At 55.0% G+C, this 14,313-nt stretch overlaps 7 protein-coding genes across 7 annotated transcripts; 4 read left to right on the forward strand and 3 right to left on the reverse strand.

Moving 5' to 3' along the window:
* Positions 1-27: 27 nt before the first annotated feature.
* On the forward strand, positions 28-1,006 carry BGZ61DRAFT_227949 (ERV/ALR sulfhydryl oxidase domain-containing protein). Its single transcript, XM_046238187.1, has 2 exons — positions 28-451; positions 545-1,006. The coding sequence occupies exons 1-2, from the start codon at positions 312-314 to the stop codon at positions 984-986; spliced, it is 582 nt and encodes a 193-aa protein (XP_046105723.1). The 5' UTR covers positions 28-311; the 3' UTR covers positions 987-1,006.
* Positions 1,007-3,514: 2,508 nt separating this feature from the next.
* Positions 3,515-5,558, forward strand: BGZ61DRAFT_350905 (thiamine diphosphate-binding protein; the record flags this gene model as incomplete). Its single annotated transcript, XM_046240281.1, has 4 exons — positions 3,515-3,701; positions 3,884-4,590; positions 4,655-5,181; positions 5,258-5,558. 4 exons carry the CDS (start codon positions 3,515-3,517, stop codon positions 5,556-5,558), a joined length of 1,722 nt encoding a protein of 573 aa, XP_046105724.1.
* Positions 5,559-6,035: 477 nt separating this feature from the next.
* Positions 6,036-7,328, forward strand: BGZ61DRAFT_531953 (uncharacterized protein; the record flags this gene model as incomplete). Its single annotated transcript, XM_046253798.1, has 5 exons — positions 6,036-6,104; positions 6,250-6,414; positions 6,485-6,937; positions 6,995-7,135; positions 7,194-7,328. The coding sequence occupies 5 exons, from the start codon at positions 6,036-6,038 to the stop codon at positions 7,326-7,328; spliced, it is 963 nt and encodes a 320-aa protein (XP_046105725.1).
* Positions 7,329-8,264: 936 nt separating this feature from the next.
* On the reverse strand, positions 8,265-9,152 carry BGZ61DRAFT_228058 (uncharacterized protein). Its single transcript, XM_046238188.1, has one exon. The coding sequence runs from the start codon at positions 8,905-8,907 to the stop codon at positions 8,383-8,385; it is 525 nt and encodes a 174-aa protein (XP_046105726.1). The 5' UTR covers positions 8,908-9,152; the 3' UTR covers positions 8,265-8,382.
* BGZ61DRAFT_228261 (uncharacterized protein) lies at positions 9,036-9,963 on the reverse strand. Its single transcript, XM_046238189.1, has 2 exons — positions 9,312-9,963; positions 9,036-9,078 (listed from the first exon to the last, which is right to left on the reverse strand). The coding sequence occupies exon 1, from the start codon at positions 9,859-9,861 to the stop codon at positions 9,397-9,399; it is 465 nt and encodes a 154-aa protein (XP_046105727.1). The 5' UTR covers positions 9,862-9,963; the 3' UTR covers positions 9,036-9,078; positions 9,312-9,396.
* Positions 9,964-10,339: 376 nt separating this feature from the next.
* BGZ61DRAFT_350395 (uncharacterized protein) lies at positions 10,340-11,929 on the forward strand (the record flags this gene model as incomplete). The annotated part of the gene is made up of 1 exon (XM_046240224.1): positions 10,340-11,929. The coding sequence occupies one exon, from the start codon at positions 10,340-10,342 to the stop codon at positions 11,927-11,929; it is 1,590 nt and encodes a 529-aa protein (XP_046105728.1).
* Positions 11,930-12,083: 154 nt separating this feature from the next.
* Positions 12,084-14,038, reverse strand: BGZ61DRAFT_477435 (SGT1 protein-domain-containing protein; the record flags this gene model as incomplete). The annotated part of the gene is made up of 2 exons (XM_046248894.1): positions 12,084-13,735; positions 13,789-14,038. The coding sequence occupies 2 exons, from the start codon at positions 14,036-14,038 to the stop codon at positions 12,084-12,086; spliced, it is 1,902 nt and encodes a 633-aa protein (XP_046105729.1).
* Positions 14,039-14,313: the final 275 nt, after the last annotated feature.

Below are 14,313 nucleotides of genomic sequence, written 5' to 3' on the forward strand. Positions count from 1 at the left end.
TAATGCCGTTAGAAAAGAGTTGCGAACGGACGGGCTTTCCAGGCCGATCCAGACCTGGATTTTGTTATCGATAACCATACCTGTCGCTTCAACGGTATATCATCCTGGATTGAATCGGCTCTACCGGGGCTGACAAATTACCGTCACACCACGACAACACCAGAACTCGTGGCGGCCGTTGCAGCTTTGTCGGACAAAAATCTTCTCTCTCTTTCTCTGCTCGCCCCTTTCTTTAAAATTTACGGGTTGCCACTCCCTTAGTCTTCTTATCGACACGTCAGATCTCAGCAACCACAACGAGTGGTGGCGCTATGGCGGACGAGAGCAAAGATCAACAACAGCCGGCAGGTGGCGTGGTTGCGACCCCTGGTGCGCCCGCCCCTGCTGGAGGCTCTGCTGAGCCGCCCAAGAAGATTCCCAGGGGAGTGGTTCTGGGCCCAGATGGGAAGCCGTGAGTCAACGCCCCTCTAGCTGGCCGATGGAGACGCTCAGTCTCCGGAATCACGTTATGGTGGATCGCGCTGCTAATCCTTTTCCTCTATAGCTGTCGCAATTGTACGTCGTTTGCATCATGGGCTGCCCAGACCAAGGAGACTATCAAGGGGGACGCAACACGCGCCAAAGCGGTGACACAAGGTCCGCCGGCCGACTGCCCCCCGGACGTGGAAGTTTTGGGTCGGAGCACCTGGACTCTCCTACACTCGATCGCGGCCACGTACCCAGAAAAGCCGTCGCAGGGCCAGAAGTCGGACCTGCTTAGCTTCGTGGGCCTTTTCTCGAAACTCTACCCGTGCTGGGTGTGCGCCGAGGACTTCCAGGGCTACCTACGCCGGGATACGCCCAAGGTCGGCAGCCGGGATGAGTTTGGCAAGTGGCTATGCGGAGCTCACAACGATGTAAACCGAAAGCTGGGCAAGCCGGAGTTTGATTGCTCCAAATGGGAGGAGAGATGGCGGACAGGGTGGAAGGACGGCCGGTGCGACTGAACACCCACCCGGAATCGGTGTGCGGTGTGTAAGATATCCTTACCTGGCGGGAGTGGAAGACACTTTCCATTGCTGGCCTACCCAGGGTGTGTATAGGTGGGACGAGCAATCATGTATCAACACCCATGACCCTGGGAAACGGAGAGGGAGTGTACGAAAATATGCGCATAGAAGAAATTGGCGGGCTTCGCGAGAGAAAGGAGAATCAGATGGAGACAGGCATGAAGATGAAAAAAAGTAGGCCTGTGGTGTGTTTCCGACGTCGGCGTCGGAGGACGAACAGCGCGGGTACCTTGGCTTGCACCTTCCCTTGCCACTTGCAGCGGGCTGAAGGGCTGAGCCAAGGTGAGAGGAAGGCGGCGTCCAGGGCATTGATTGGTGTAACACTACTACTGTACCTCGCATGTAGAATCTCTTCTCACGATTTACTAGACACAACTCATTTATCACCCGCAATACCTACCTAAGGTACCTAGGTTAACAATCTACCTCCTAAGTCCATGGCTCATCCTCATCAACAAATGTACCTAGGCGCAGAGCAACGGAGATATAAAAAACAAATCCCAACCTCCTGAGGGAAGTAGTTCGCTGTCAGGCTACATGTGGATTCGTTCCCACATGCGCGTATGCATTTGCGGTCGATTCACTGCACAAGTGTAGATGAGAGTCGATGACGCACAACATCAACAAACCAAAAAAAGCCCCAACAAGGCGGGTTTCCACCGCGCTGGCCAGGCTCTCTCGCTTGCATGCCTGGGTACCTTATGCCTGGTCGTCGTCGGTGTCGGTCGTCCGCTTGTCCAGTCGAGACCCTTGCTTCGGGAGGAGTCGCCGCCACGATAAGGATGATCTGACATGGCCCCTAACTACCGGCCCGGCCGTTGCGATGGCCTCACCGAACAGCAGGGCCACAACGAACAAATCAAGGCGCTCTGACAGCTTCTAGATTCCAGGTTCTGTGGCTCGTGCCCTAGAATTCACCTTACCCTGCTGCTGTATCCCCTGGCCTGCCGCTCTATCCCGGCTTTTGTGGCTCGTTGAGCAATCGTTCCCTGCTTGAGGCTCGCTAAAGGGACCACTGTCAAATCCAATGCTCACCGACCTATCATTCCATCATGCCCAACACCCTCCCTGTTCTGCTATCAACGGCAAGCAACGGAAAACGAAGGCATGAAGAAGAGTCAGATGTGACCTGTTTCCGAGGGAAAATGTTGTCTCGTTTTGCCTTCTGTCGTTTCGCCCGGATAATATCCAGGGCGTGCGTGGATAGACCCGATACGAGATGCCACTACTACTCCCTTTCTCCCGCCCTACCACCACCACGCTTGCTAGCATTGTAGTTAGCGATGATGCTACCGCTGATGCTGTTGTTACTCATCACGCAGCGGTGATGACTGCTGTAAACTGTTAGCTGACTGACTGCGGATACCAAGCGACCGGAATTAGACCGACGATGCTGAGTATCATGATGCGTGTGCCTCTGGCCCACTGGATCTTGCTGTTGTCTCCAGCCACACCAGCCGAGAACCCACCCCTACCACCCGATCACCTTTCAATTGCCGCAGCCTTTGGGTTTCACCGAACAAGCGCCATTGTGAATTTTACCCATGCAACCGTGGCATCGGAGTATAATGCGTAACGCAATGGGCAAGGGTGGTTACGGATGCGTTCGGCCTGGTGCTCGGCCACACGCCCGGACTAGCCGGGACCGGGTTTGCCATGGCTTTTGGGCCTCGTTGGCTGTCCGTCCATCGACCTGTCAATCACTCAAACAGGGGATCCAAAGACCCATTGTTGATCATGGGTAGGTACTTACTGGACGACCGGCGGGCCGCTGCCGCTATCTTCAGAGCTATCGGAGCAGCCACGATGAGGGCTCCGCTTGGCTGGATCGCGAATGGATCCGGCGAAGCTTGCATCATGGCATCATATGATTGTCCAGAGCCGCCCTCGCGTGGCGCCGGCCACATTACATCACCAAACTCACCTCACCACTCACCATCCGCTCTGGCAGCACGGCCTTCGGCGACAAGAGACGAGAAAACAACAAGGTGTAGGAATTTTGGGGCAATCCATATCCGTCTCCCTATCCTATCCTATCCTATCCCTATCCATGCTGGTTAGAGAGTACCGTGATTTTGCTCACCTTGTCATCTCATTCCTGGTCCGACTACGTGGTAGTACGCTCCCTTCCAGGTGGTCTATTTTCGGAATCGCCATTGCCATTGTTGAGTGCATGTGTGTGTGCCCGATCTTGTGTGGTAGCTTCGATTCCGTATAAACATCCTCCTCCTCCCTCCTCCCAACTCCCGCTCCTTCCTATCTCTCCCACACTCCATTGCTTAGCTTACAGCCCAGCATCATCACTCCTCATCACCATCCAGCTTCCAAGCAACAGCTTCCACGCATCTCAACTTTCCTAGTTTTCGACTTGGGAAGCATACCACGCCTTCCATCACCTCCGAGATCTCCAATACCTCATCCGAATTTCCATTTGCAATCGCCTCCAGCCCCAATCCCCCTCTATCATGGCAGACGAACGAGTCCAGGCTCTGAAAGAGCCCATTGATGTCGCCGAGTACCTCTTCAAGCGTCTCCGCGAGGTTGGCGTGCTCTCCGTCCACGGTGTTCCCGGGGACTACAACCTCGTTGCCCTCGATTATCTCCCTGACTGCGGCCTCAAGTGGGTTGGCAGCGTCAACGAGCTCAATGCTGGTGAGTTTGCCCCTCTCTTGCCCCCCACTGCACATTTCACCTTTCCCCTCCCATCATATCATGACTTCCTTCGCATCTTGCAAATCGGGCATGGTACTTCCTCGACCCCGCCTTGAACGCCAACATCCTTGCTTGTATATCTGCATGCGCTCGCTCGTTTCGCCGCTGACACCCTCCCAAAGCCTATGCTGCCGACGGTTACGCCCGCGTCTCCAAGATCGCCGCTCTCATCACCACCTTTGGAGTAGGCGAGCTCTCTGCCCTCAATGGTATCGCCGGTGCTTTCTCTGAACACATTCCCGTCGTCCACATCGTCGGCTGCCCGTCGACAATTTCGCAGCGCGATGGCATGCTGCTTCATCACACCCTGGGCAATGGCGACTTCAACGTATTTGCCAACATGAGCTCCCAAATCTCATGCGAGGTCGCCAAGCTCAACAACCCCGCCGAGATCGCAAACCAGATCGATCACGCCCTGAAGACCTGCTGGCTCCGTTCGCAACCCATCTACATCATGCTCCCCACCGATATGGTCCAGGTCAAGGTCGAAGGTGCCCGCCTCGCGACTCCAATTGACATGTCTGAGCCCGAAAATGACCCCGAAGCCGAAGACTTCATCGTCGCCGAGGTCCTCAAGAACCTTACCGCTGCCAAGCACCCCGTCATTCTTGTTGATGCCTGTGCTATCCGACATCGCGTCGTCGAGGAGGTTCACCAGCTCGTCGACAAGACCAACCTCCCCGTGTTCGTGACCCCAATGGGCAAGGGTGCCGTCGATGAGAACCATCCCAACTACGGGGGTGTTTATGCCGGTAGCGGCTCCCACCCTGCCCAGGCCAAAGACATCATTGAGTCCTCGGATCTGCTCCTCACCATCGGTGCCATGAAGGTAAGAACCAAATACCCAGACGTCTCATATTCTCAAGCCCAGGCTAATTTCAATCATGATTTAGAGTGACTTCAACACCGCAGGATTCTCGTACAGGACATCACAACTTAACTCCATCGACTTCCACAGCGATCACTGCATTGTCCGATACTCGACGTACCCAGGTGTCAGCATGAGAGGTGTTCTCCGTAAGGTGATTGACCAGGTCGACGCTTCTGCACTCTCCGCGCAGCCAAGCCCCGCGGTCGAAAACGAAGTTGAGGAAAACCTTGATGACTCACAAACTATCACTCAGGCCTGGTTCTGGCCTCGCGTTGGCGAATTCCTGATCCCCAAGGATGTCATCGTGACGGAAACCGGAACTGCCAACTTTGGAATCTGGGACACCAGGTTCCCCGCTGGTGTCACAGCTCTCAGCCAAGTTCTTTGGGGAAGCATCGGCTGGTCAGTTGGCGCTGCCCAGGGCGCTGCACTGGCAGCGAAGGATGCTGGTAACGGCAGGCGCACAATCCTCTTCGTTGGTGATGGATCATTCCAGCTCTCAGCTCAAGAGCTGAGCACCATGATCCGACATAAGCTCAACCCAATCATGTAAGCTCAACCCATCATGTTGTCCTTCCCAGAACTCAGAACTGTTCTTGGCGAGTTTGTGCTAATCTCACGATAGCTTCCTTATCTGCAACGACGGTTTCACCATTGAACGCTTCATCCACGGCATGGAAGCCGAGTACAATGACATCAACACCTGGAAGAACAAGGAACTAGTGAACGTATTTGGAGGAGAGGACACATGCAAGACATTCACAATCAAGACCAAGGATGAGCTCAATGAACTCCTCGCCGACAATGAGTTCCAGGCTGCCAAGACTCTGCAATTCGTGGAGCTTTACATGCCCAAGGAGGACGCCCCTCGCGCTCTGGTCATGACGGCGGAAGCGAGCGCCAAGAACAACGCAAAGCTCGAGTAAACGGCAGCTTGATTTCGCAGTGGGATGGTATAGATTGGAGCGAGGCTGCTCTTGAGGAATATCTGCGAGGGGGGGAAGAGATTGGATCCAACTCACCGAGTGGCTTGGCTGTGCTGTCTCACTTGATCAAAATGGCATAGAATGGGTTTCCTGAATCGATCGGCGGGCGGGTTACTGGTCGATGGGGTTTTTATTTAGACTTTTCGCATGAGCGAGTATGAACATGTTAATTGATTGACTCTATCAGTTTAAAACGGATGAGATTTGCAAAGTGTCGATGCCGGAGTGATTGAGAGCTTGTCAAAGTGCCTGTGGTGGCGGGCAACACGTGATGCGCTGGGGCGCCTGCAAAAATCACAGCGTCCGCGCATTGGGACTTGCACTTCCAACATCATCCACGCAGAATCGCTATCCCCAGGTCGGTGTGTTCAACTGCCTGCTTAGGAAATAGTCGTCCTTCATTAGGTCGCCGCCATCATGAGCGACGGAGCAAACAAACGAAAGCAGGGCCCAAGCAGGGGAGGTCCGGCAAACAAGAAGAGCAAGGTGAGAAGTCATGAGCTGGGTCAATTCTCGGCACTCAAACCCGCACAGCATGCCCACATGCATGCCTTTTCTCTTCTGCGTGGCTTGGGGTGTTTACTGGGTCAGTTTTTTTATTTAGAAGCCAGCGGCTAATTGGATCACGAAGGGAGGTACTGCTGGCAGATGGCAGACGCCATTCCAGAAGGCCAAGCATGCCGAAAAGGCTGAGCTAGGAAGGACATTGGAGGTCAACGACGCTGGCATCTGGGTGACATACGCCAGGGGCATGAAGGGGAAGGCTATGCGGGAGTTCAAGGCGCTTTGCAACCAGGTATGGTGGCTCTTGAGCACATTCCATCGTACTTGGCCGTACTTTTTTTCGACTAACTTTAGTTCTGCAGTATGGCGAGTCCATGTTTGGAGTTGAAGCTCCGGTTGATCCGACTGATGAGGTGAAGGAGGATGAGGAGGGCCAGGATATTGAGGCTTCGATCCAGCAGGAACTGGAGAGCTTCAAGGAGTCCAAGCCCAAGACTAAACAAGTCTTCACCGCCATCTCAACCGGACTCGAGTGTGTCTTCTTCATGAAGACCACTGAACCCATTGACTCTCTCAAACTCATTCAGAAAATGTGCCAGGATGCCAAGGACTGCCCGGATCCGAGGGAGCGGAAGACCAAGTACGTCAACCGCTTGACGCCTGTTCAGGATACGGATAAAGCAAGCGAGAACGGCATCGAGCGGGTGGCCCGGACCGTCTTGGCCCAATGGTTTGAGCTGAAAAGCGAGTCTGGCGATGATACCCAAAACGGGGCCGATGCTCAGGGTGATGGAACGGAACCTGCAGCGTGCACGGTGAGTGTTGGTAGTCGGTGTGTTCATTACGCGTGTCTGATCAATCTGCGCTTCTAGTACGCCATCCGGCATAACATTCGAAACCACACCACCTTCAAGTCGGATGCTATCATTAAGAAGGTTGCCGGCCTAGTTAGCCCTAAACACAAGGTCAACCTGGGCAACCCAGACAAGGTGATATTGGTCGAGATCTTCCAGGTAAGCGATCCCTCGCCAGTTTTGACCTATCCGCGAGCTCGGCAGCTGACTAGCGTAGACATTTTGCGGAGTCTCGGTTGTCGATGGCAAGCAATGGGAGGAGCTGAAACGGTACAATCTGAACGAGCTGTACAAGTTGGCCTCGGAAACGAAGAAGGATGCTCCTGCCGAGGGAGCTGCGGAGTCGACATAGCTCGCTCGCGTCTTGCCTGGTAGTGGCTGACGTGTCACTTGTGAAGGGCGGACAATATGACGGTAGTAGCGGCCGTTTTCATATCAGTCGAGGCCGCGATGGGTTACAGGAAGCGAAGCTTGCATCCACAATTGAAAGATGGCTGCCAGCAACACGAGCCAACGGGGCATGACGTCGACTCCCCTGCGTATGAAACAAATGAGATGGGTCCCAAGGGCATCTCAGCCTGAAGACAATGGAGATGGGTCACGGCCACAGCATCTGCGGTGAGGAGTGACTGGTGTTGCAAAGCACAGGGCATGCTCCGTCCTCAAGACATGAGATGAAGGCAAATGGCACAGACCCATCGATGGCGGCTGGCTGCTTCGAAAGCGGTTCGTGGGCTGGCGATCTCCCGTAAGAACTTGTCCGGAAGGAGATGGGCTATTGGGCTTATATTGGAGACAGCCGGCGGTGGCTGGAAAAAGCGGAACGAGTTGGAAGCCACGCACCGAAATTGGCATTTCGCACCAAGCTACGGAGTACGATAGAAAGTCGAAAGCTCAACCTGTTCTGCTCTTCATCAAGACACCCCCCAGTCAGTGAACATGGTCGATTTTGGGGCCTCGGGAGATGCCTCGGAGGGAGTCGCAAAAGCTTAAACTCGATGATCCCGGCATCCCGGCGGGTGGCTGCGTGGATGTCTGAGACGGAGGCTTGGAACATCGAATCGTTACTCGCTGAGGGAGCGAGGAGCCATTGGGATGCTTCCTACTCCGGACCTAGTGCTCTGATACATGGGGTACATGAGGCACAGAGTACGTGCTGGGTGCTTTGACGTGTACCAGCTCATCACCAGCAGCTTCGACTACCTCCCAACAGCTGCAACTACCATGTACATGTACATGTAGCCTTCAGGTGGTGGCGCGGAGAGTCGGCAGACGTGGCCCTGGCTTGCCGTCTCGTCTATTCGCATCCGATCCGGGACGAGCCTCACATTGGGATCCATTTCCAAGCCCCACACTTCCGTCGGACGCCACGGCGAGCTACAAGTCAGCTCTCGTGCATGTGCACATCATGCTCGCATCACTGTCCACACCGCAAGAACTGGAGGCGAGGGGGACTGACTGGGCTGGGCGGTTAGTCTGTGGTCTGCTGGGCGTGTGAAGACGGAGTCACAGACGGACGGAAAAGCGCCAGATGGTGTCAACGACACGCAAACGGACTTAACAGGATGACCATGCATGCTACAGTAATATGGCATGCCATGCGACGACGGAGCACAAAAGTGCCAGCCCACAAACTGACCCCCCAAGGCGCCACCAAGACACCAAGACCCCAGTGCAGGGTCCGCGGAATGCCACCCAGCGTGACCCAGGTCTCGTTCGCTTGCGGCGACCAATGATAAATTTCCCGACTCGCTTCCCAATGCAACCTTTAGATCACCTTTGCTCGACGACGAGTCAACGACAAGACGCCGGCCTGGCCTGGCCTGGCCCTGCGGTGCCGTTCCCTGGACCATTCGCTGGACCCTCCTCGCTGGGCTGAGACATGATGGGCTGGGAACCGTACCCAGGGCCGTACCCAGGACCAGGTCCATTGGAGCCAATCCACGTGGGTCCTGTCTCCCAATTCTGCGGTGCTGGGAGGGCTAGTTCTCCCTGGCTCGCTGCGCCGGTGTCGTTTGGCAGGCCTTTTTTTCGTTGCCGCTCTGCAGACTCGCTTGAGAAGCGCCAATGGGCGGAGCCGGCGCAGTGTCCGATCTAATAGTCTGCTATTCATTAGCGATTACTCTTCGGTCTGCGTGCGAGCTGGGCGCCGGGCGCAACGAGAGATCTGGACTGCGTTTGGCTGAGTTGAGCCGAGCTGAAGCTGAAGCGAACTGTGACTGGCCTGCGCGGGCTGGACTGAACCGCACTGGGGCGCCAGGATGAGGGGTGTTGCCGTGTTGGCGGCCATGGCTCGCATATCATGCATTCTCGCTCGTCTATTCGAGCCTCTCACCTTTCGCCTTTCGCCTCTCGCCTCTCGAGGACTCTCACTCGTCCACGCCAGTTTTCCCTCATCCTTCCCCAGCGTCTTCTCTGCTCTAGCCTCTCTGGTCCAAGGCCGAGTCCTCACCCCGATCTCGCCGCCTACAATTCCCATGACGATTCGCCTTCACGGGGGCTCTGACGGGGGCTCTCACGCCGTGAGCCCCTCCCATTCTTTCGTCGTGCTTCGAGAGCAGCTCCATTAGAGCTACGCCCCGGATGCGGAGGTGGAGGCGCCCAGCTGTTGGGTAAGGGGTGAGATGTGCATCGTTTCGTCTGTTCGTTCCTGATGCGTCCGTATCATGGCGTCTGGACCTAGGTGCTCCCTCGCTCGCTCCCTTGCGCTCCCATTTCCATTTGCCTTCGTTTCCGTTCCGCTCCCTGCTCGTTTGGCTGTGGCCTTGGAATGGCTCGCTTCCATCCCGTTTCGCCGCGGTGATGATCCTAGACACCGCTCTCCACGCTTTAACTCTATACGTGGCTGTCGCGATTCTCGGTTGAAAGGCCGTTGTTTCTCCCATCTACTTACCATCCTAGCCGCTGTCCATCTTCTCTTGTCATTTCCTCCTCCTCACCGCATAACGAGGCGTACCTAGTGTTCAAGCCAACTGCACCACAAGAGCAGCTCTTCTTTAATTGACCCACCACCGCCGAGTCGCTGTCGTCATCTCATCTCTTCGTCTCTCGTCTCTTCTTCCCTGCTTTCCATATCTCACTTCCCACCCCATGCGTGTGTCGCCTCTACATGCTTATCCCATCTCATATCCTGGACATCCCCATCCCATCTCCTCTCCTCCTGCAGCTTGTCACCGGACCGGCTGCCACATCCGACACAACGTCCCGCTCTTAGCTCGACATGCATCGACAACCCTCGTCAGGTCGCATCCTTATGACAAGCCGATGAAGACATTCAAGGAAGAGCCGTGCGCCCATCGACCGTACTCGGCACTGACTACCCTTCTGGAACCCTCCCTTGCCCAAACCTGCTCATCCTCATCTATGGCTCTTCCGTCGTACCAATGTACCGTCCGGGACGACCGTAGTCTGCCCCCCTCGTCCCAGTGTGTCGCGCAACGCTGCAACCTTGCACGGGACAATATCACACGTTCGGCCCGACCTTTTTTCTCTGTCCCATTTTCCTCCGCTTCCATGACCACATTCCCGCCTGACAGGTTTGTCCGCTCATTGCTGAACGGCGTCAACCCCAGCCTGTCTGTCCAAGACCTCGAGGCTGTTCCGTCGGCTCAGCTCCAGCTTCTTTATAATGTCAAAGTCTCCGACGGGCCCAGCCTCTTGCTTGCTCTCCCGCCCCCTGCAGTTATGCGGCTGCTGCGTTCCGAAAAGTCGTCCATCGGGTCTGAGGCCGCCGTGTTGAAGTGGTTGTCCAGTCTGCCAAGGGAGAAGAAACCCACCATGACGTCCAAGGACAGAGCGGCGGGCAAAACTTTAGCTGACTCGGACGGTTGCCAGAAGGCGTCCAATCCGTTGTTCGAATACTTGCCCGTCCTCGTCAGGCACGAATCCGTCGGAGGCGGGCTAGCCGTTGAGTACAACCTCAGTCGGCCACCCCGTGGCGTGGCCATTTCCTCTCTTTCACGACCCCTCACCCGTCGAGAGCGGAGGATAGTTGACTTTCAAACCGGTCAATTCCTCCGCCGTATATCGACACAATCGTCGCCAACCCGAAGATTCGGTATTGCTGCCGATGTACTCTCAGTCCCCTTGCCGTGCCAAGGACGGCGCCTCGAAGGGGGACTCCACACCACGAGGGGGGCAGAATCATGGTCTGTGGCCTTTCACGCTCTGCTGGAATCCATCTTGCGGGATGGGGAGGACTTGGCCATAATGATCAGTTATGGTGCGATCCGGCGACACTTCGACCGCTTCGAACACTTATTGGATGCTGTAACGGAACCACGCCTAGTGGTGGTTGACGCCGGGGAGGACACTAACACGTTAGTCTTCCAACCATCGGAGATGGGGAAGAAGGGAACCTCGCCTGCAGAGGGTATAAACGGGAAGCGACAGGAATCGAAGTCGGCACGGAGGACACACATTCGATCCGAAAAAATCAGGACACTGGCGGAAACCCCCGATGGGTCTGACGAGACGGATAGCGAAGAGGAGGATATTTATACCGTCATATCGGACGCCCAAGGAAAAGGCCACATCGAGGTGACGGGGTTACGACAGTGGTCGAATTGCCTTTTCGGCGATCCGCTTATGGCCTCGGTATTCAGCAAACATCCCAGTCACGATTTCTGGAATGGCTTCGACCGACCCCTCCCTGCGGATGAAGACTCGTATATAGGCTCGTCGGCAAGTGTCGTAGAGGACGAGGCCAACGCACATATTCGACTTCTCCTCTACGAGTGCTACCACGCGGTCGTGGCCGTCGTGCGAGAGTTCTATCGCCCGCAGAACGACAGCAGCAAGAGAGAGCTGGCTGCTCGAAAGCAACTCGGCAACGTGCTGGCACAGCTAGAGGATCTCGATGATTTGGGCGCATCGAGAAGGAGGCGCCCAAGCGGTGAGGTGTCGCCAGCAAAGCGGTCAAAGTCAGGTGATGAGGATGGGAGCGACTGTTGAGAAGCGCCAATTGTTCGTGATCGGTACAAACCTAGGGGGCGATTTTTCAAGGCACATATTGTAGTTGGAGTATCACGCAGCGAGCTTTACGTATGATGCTCTGATAGAGCTAGACACATTATAGATAACGACAAATTTCAACGTTTAATCTCTTTTACTGTTTGGTTTTCCCTTGCCGCGAAGGTCCACCGTTGTCGTCCTCCTCCTCTCCATCATCCTCATCCCTCGGCAGTTGGAAACCCATCATGCCAAGGAGATTTCCCGTTGGCCCCGCCATGCCGGCCTGGCTCTTGAAGCTCTCCAGCAGGTTCTTGGCCAGGTTGTAGTCAATGTCTACCTCTTCGTCGCTGTCTTCTTCCTCTACAACGTCCAGTTGTGTGGCGTCTTTGCTAGGTTTTCCCGCCAGCTTCGTGCTCGCGCTGCTGTCCTTGACTCGGGGTTTCTTCTCGACCTTGGGGTCAAGCTTGAGGGCACCATGTTGGTTCAGTTCGGCCTCGAATTCGGACGCGAGCTTCTTAATTTCTTCATCCTCTTCGTCGGTAGGCGCGGACCCGGTATTTTGCGGCTCAGCTGCCTTCTTACCCTTGGATTCGGCGGGACCCTTTGTTTCGGTGGATGGCAAGCCCATCATTTCTCGCATCATGCGCGCGAATTCGTCCTCGTCGAAGCTGACGTCCTTGTCTTCAAACTCGCTGTCCTCGTCTGAGTCGTCATCATCATCAACATCCATGTCGTCAAGCTCTGCGCCATCCACCCCAGCATCATCGTCGTTGAGGAAGGCTTCGAACCGAGAGACAATCTTACGGAGATCCGACTGGGTGTTCACATCACCAAATCCCGATGATGCGCCTTGGGACTCTTTGTTTCGCTTCCCTTCGAGTTCCTTCTCAAATTCCTCGAAGTTAATATCCATCCAGGCCTCGCTATCGTTTCGGTTCGTGTCTGCCCAAGACATTATCTCCTCATTTGATGGCAGAGTGTCGTCTCCATCCTCTGCCAGGTCCTCGAGCGTGATTGCCAGTTCCCTTACCACCCTGCTCTTGCTTTTCTCGGCATTTGCTGCCAACATTTCAAATCCACACGTCAGTTCCATGCCGAGGTCCAATCTTGCCATATTGTTCTCAGCATCAGTGGACGATGCCTCTTTCTGCGCCCTTTGGAGCACATCTTTCCAGGCCGGTGGTGTTTCAAAGCGCTGCGACCGCAGTTGCGCAAAAAGAACTTTGCTGAATTTCACAGAGACGGTGACGAGGTCTTCTGGAGGGAAGGTCAGGGGGGCAGGTGGAGATATGACACGCTTCAGCGCGATGGCATCTCGGAGGTAGAAGGATTCCACTGCTGGTGCGATAGTTTTGGGGAGTGAGTGCAGAACGTAGGCGACCTTGCGTGGTATTGTGACAAGAGAGTGGTGGATGGAGTCTGAAATCTGTGCTGGGTATTTCTCCAACCTGTAGAATGCCTCTGCTTCGATAAAGGTTGAATGGACGAGAGCATCCGGTTTTGACTTGAGGATTTCGACAGCGTCAGGGAGTGATAGAGTCCTTGATTTAAGGCCAATATCATCCTTGACGGGAATAATAAATAGCTTTCCATCGTGGATCCAGGCTCGATTGTGATCAATCTCTGGGTTTAGCCACTTGGGTAGCACATTTGCGGCCTCGATGAGGAGAAACTCGCCGTCAGTGTCGAAGGCCCGGACCCAGAGATTAGGATGCGACTTTGTTAACTCTCTGAGTATATATACGATGAGCCACTCATCCTCCACGGCGTCACTGTAGTCAGTAATCCCGTGCAGGTAGACAAGTCCTGGTCAAAGTGTTAACTAGGACTGGGTTAAAATCCAAGTGGGTAATTCTTACCTTGCTCGGTCTTTAGCTCGAGGTTGAACTCATCCTTCTGCCAAATGTAGTCCTTCGTCAATGAACTGGCAAGCTGTAACGCAGATTTCCGGATGGATTCGATTTGGGATAATTGTTTCCTAGCGTCCAGTTGAGAGTCCAAAACGAAGAGCAAATACTCGACGCAGTTGTCAGGGAGCTGCCTCTCGAAGCCGTCGTGCTCGGGGGCTGCGTCATCAACCCCTTCCCCCGGATTCGTCTTCGTAGCCATTCTAGTCACAGCCAGGGGTAAGTATTATCCTCATCGACTCATCGACAGCGATTCAGAGACACTTTGTCAGGTGCACAATTTGAGATACTCTAGGGTAGGGTCTTGATGGTCGCGGGGCGAACAAAGGCAACGGCGCTAGACCATATTAGGAAATGAGACCCCACTACTCCAGACACGGTCCCAGCTACCTCGACGCGTATAGTAGATACTTCCCTTTGAACGAACGCCTTTGGCACGGTTACCATTTAATTCGCGTCAACCCCTCCCCAACATTC

The sequence above is a fragment of the Ilyonectria robusta genome (genome assembly GCF_021365365.1).
Source record: "Ilyonectria robusta strain PMI_751 chromosome Unknown BGZ61scaffold_8, whole genome shotgun sequence".
Lineage (NCBI taxonomy): Eukaryota > Fungi > Ascomycota > Sordariomycetes > Hypocreales > Nectriaceae > Ilyonectria > Ilyonectria robusta.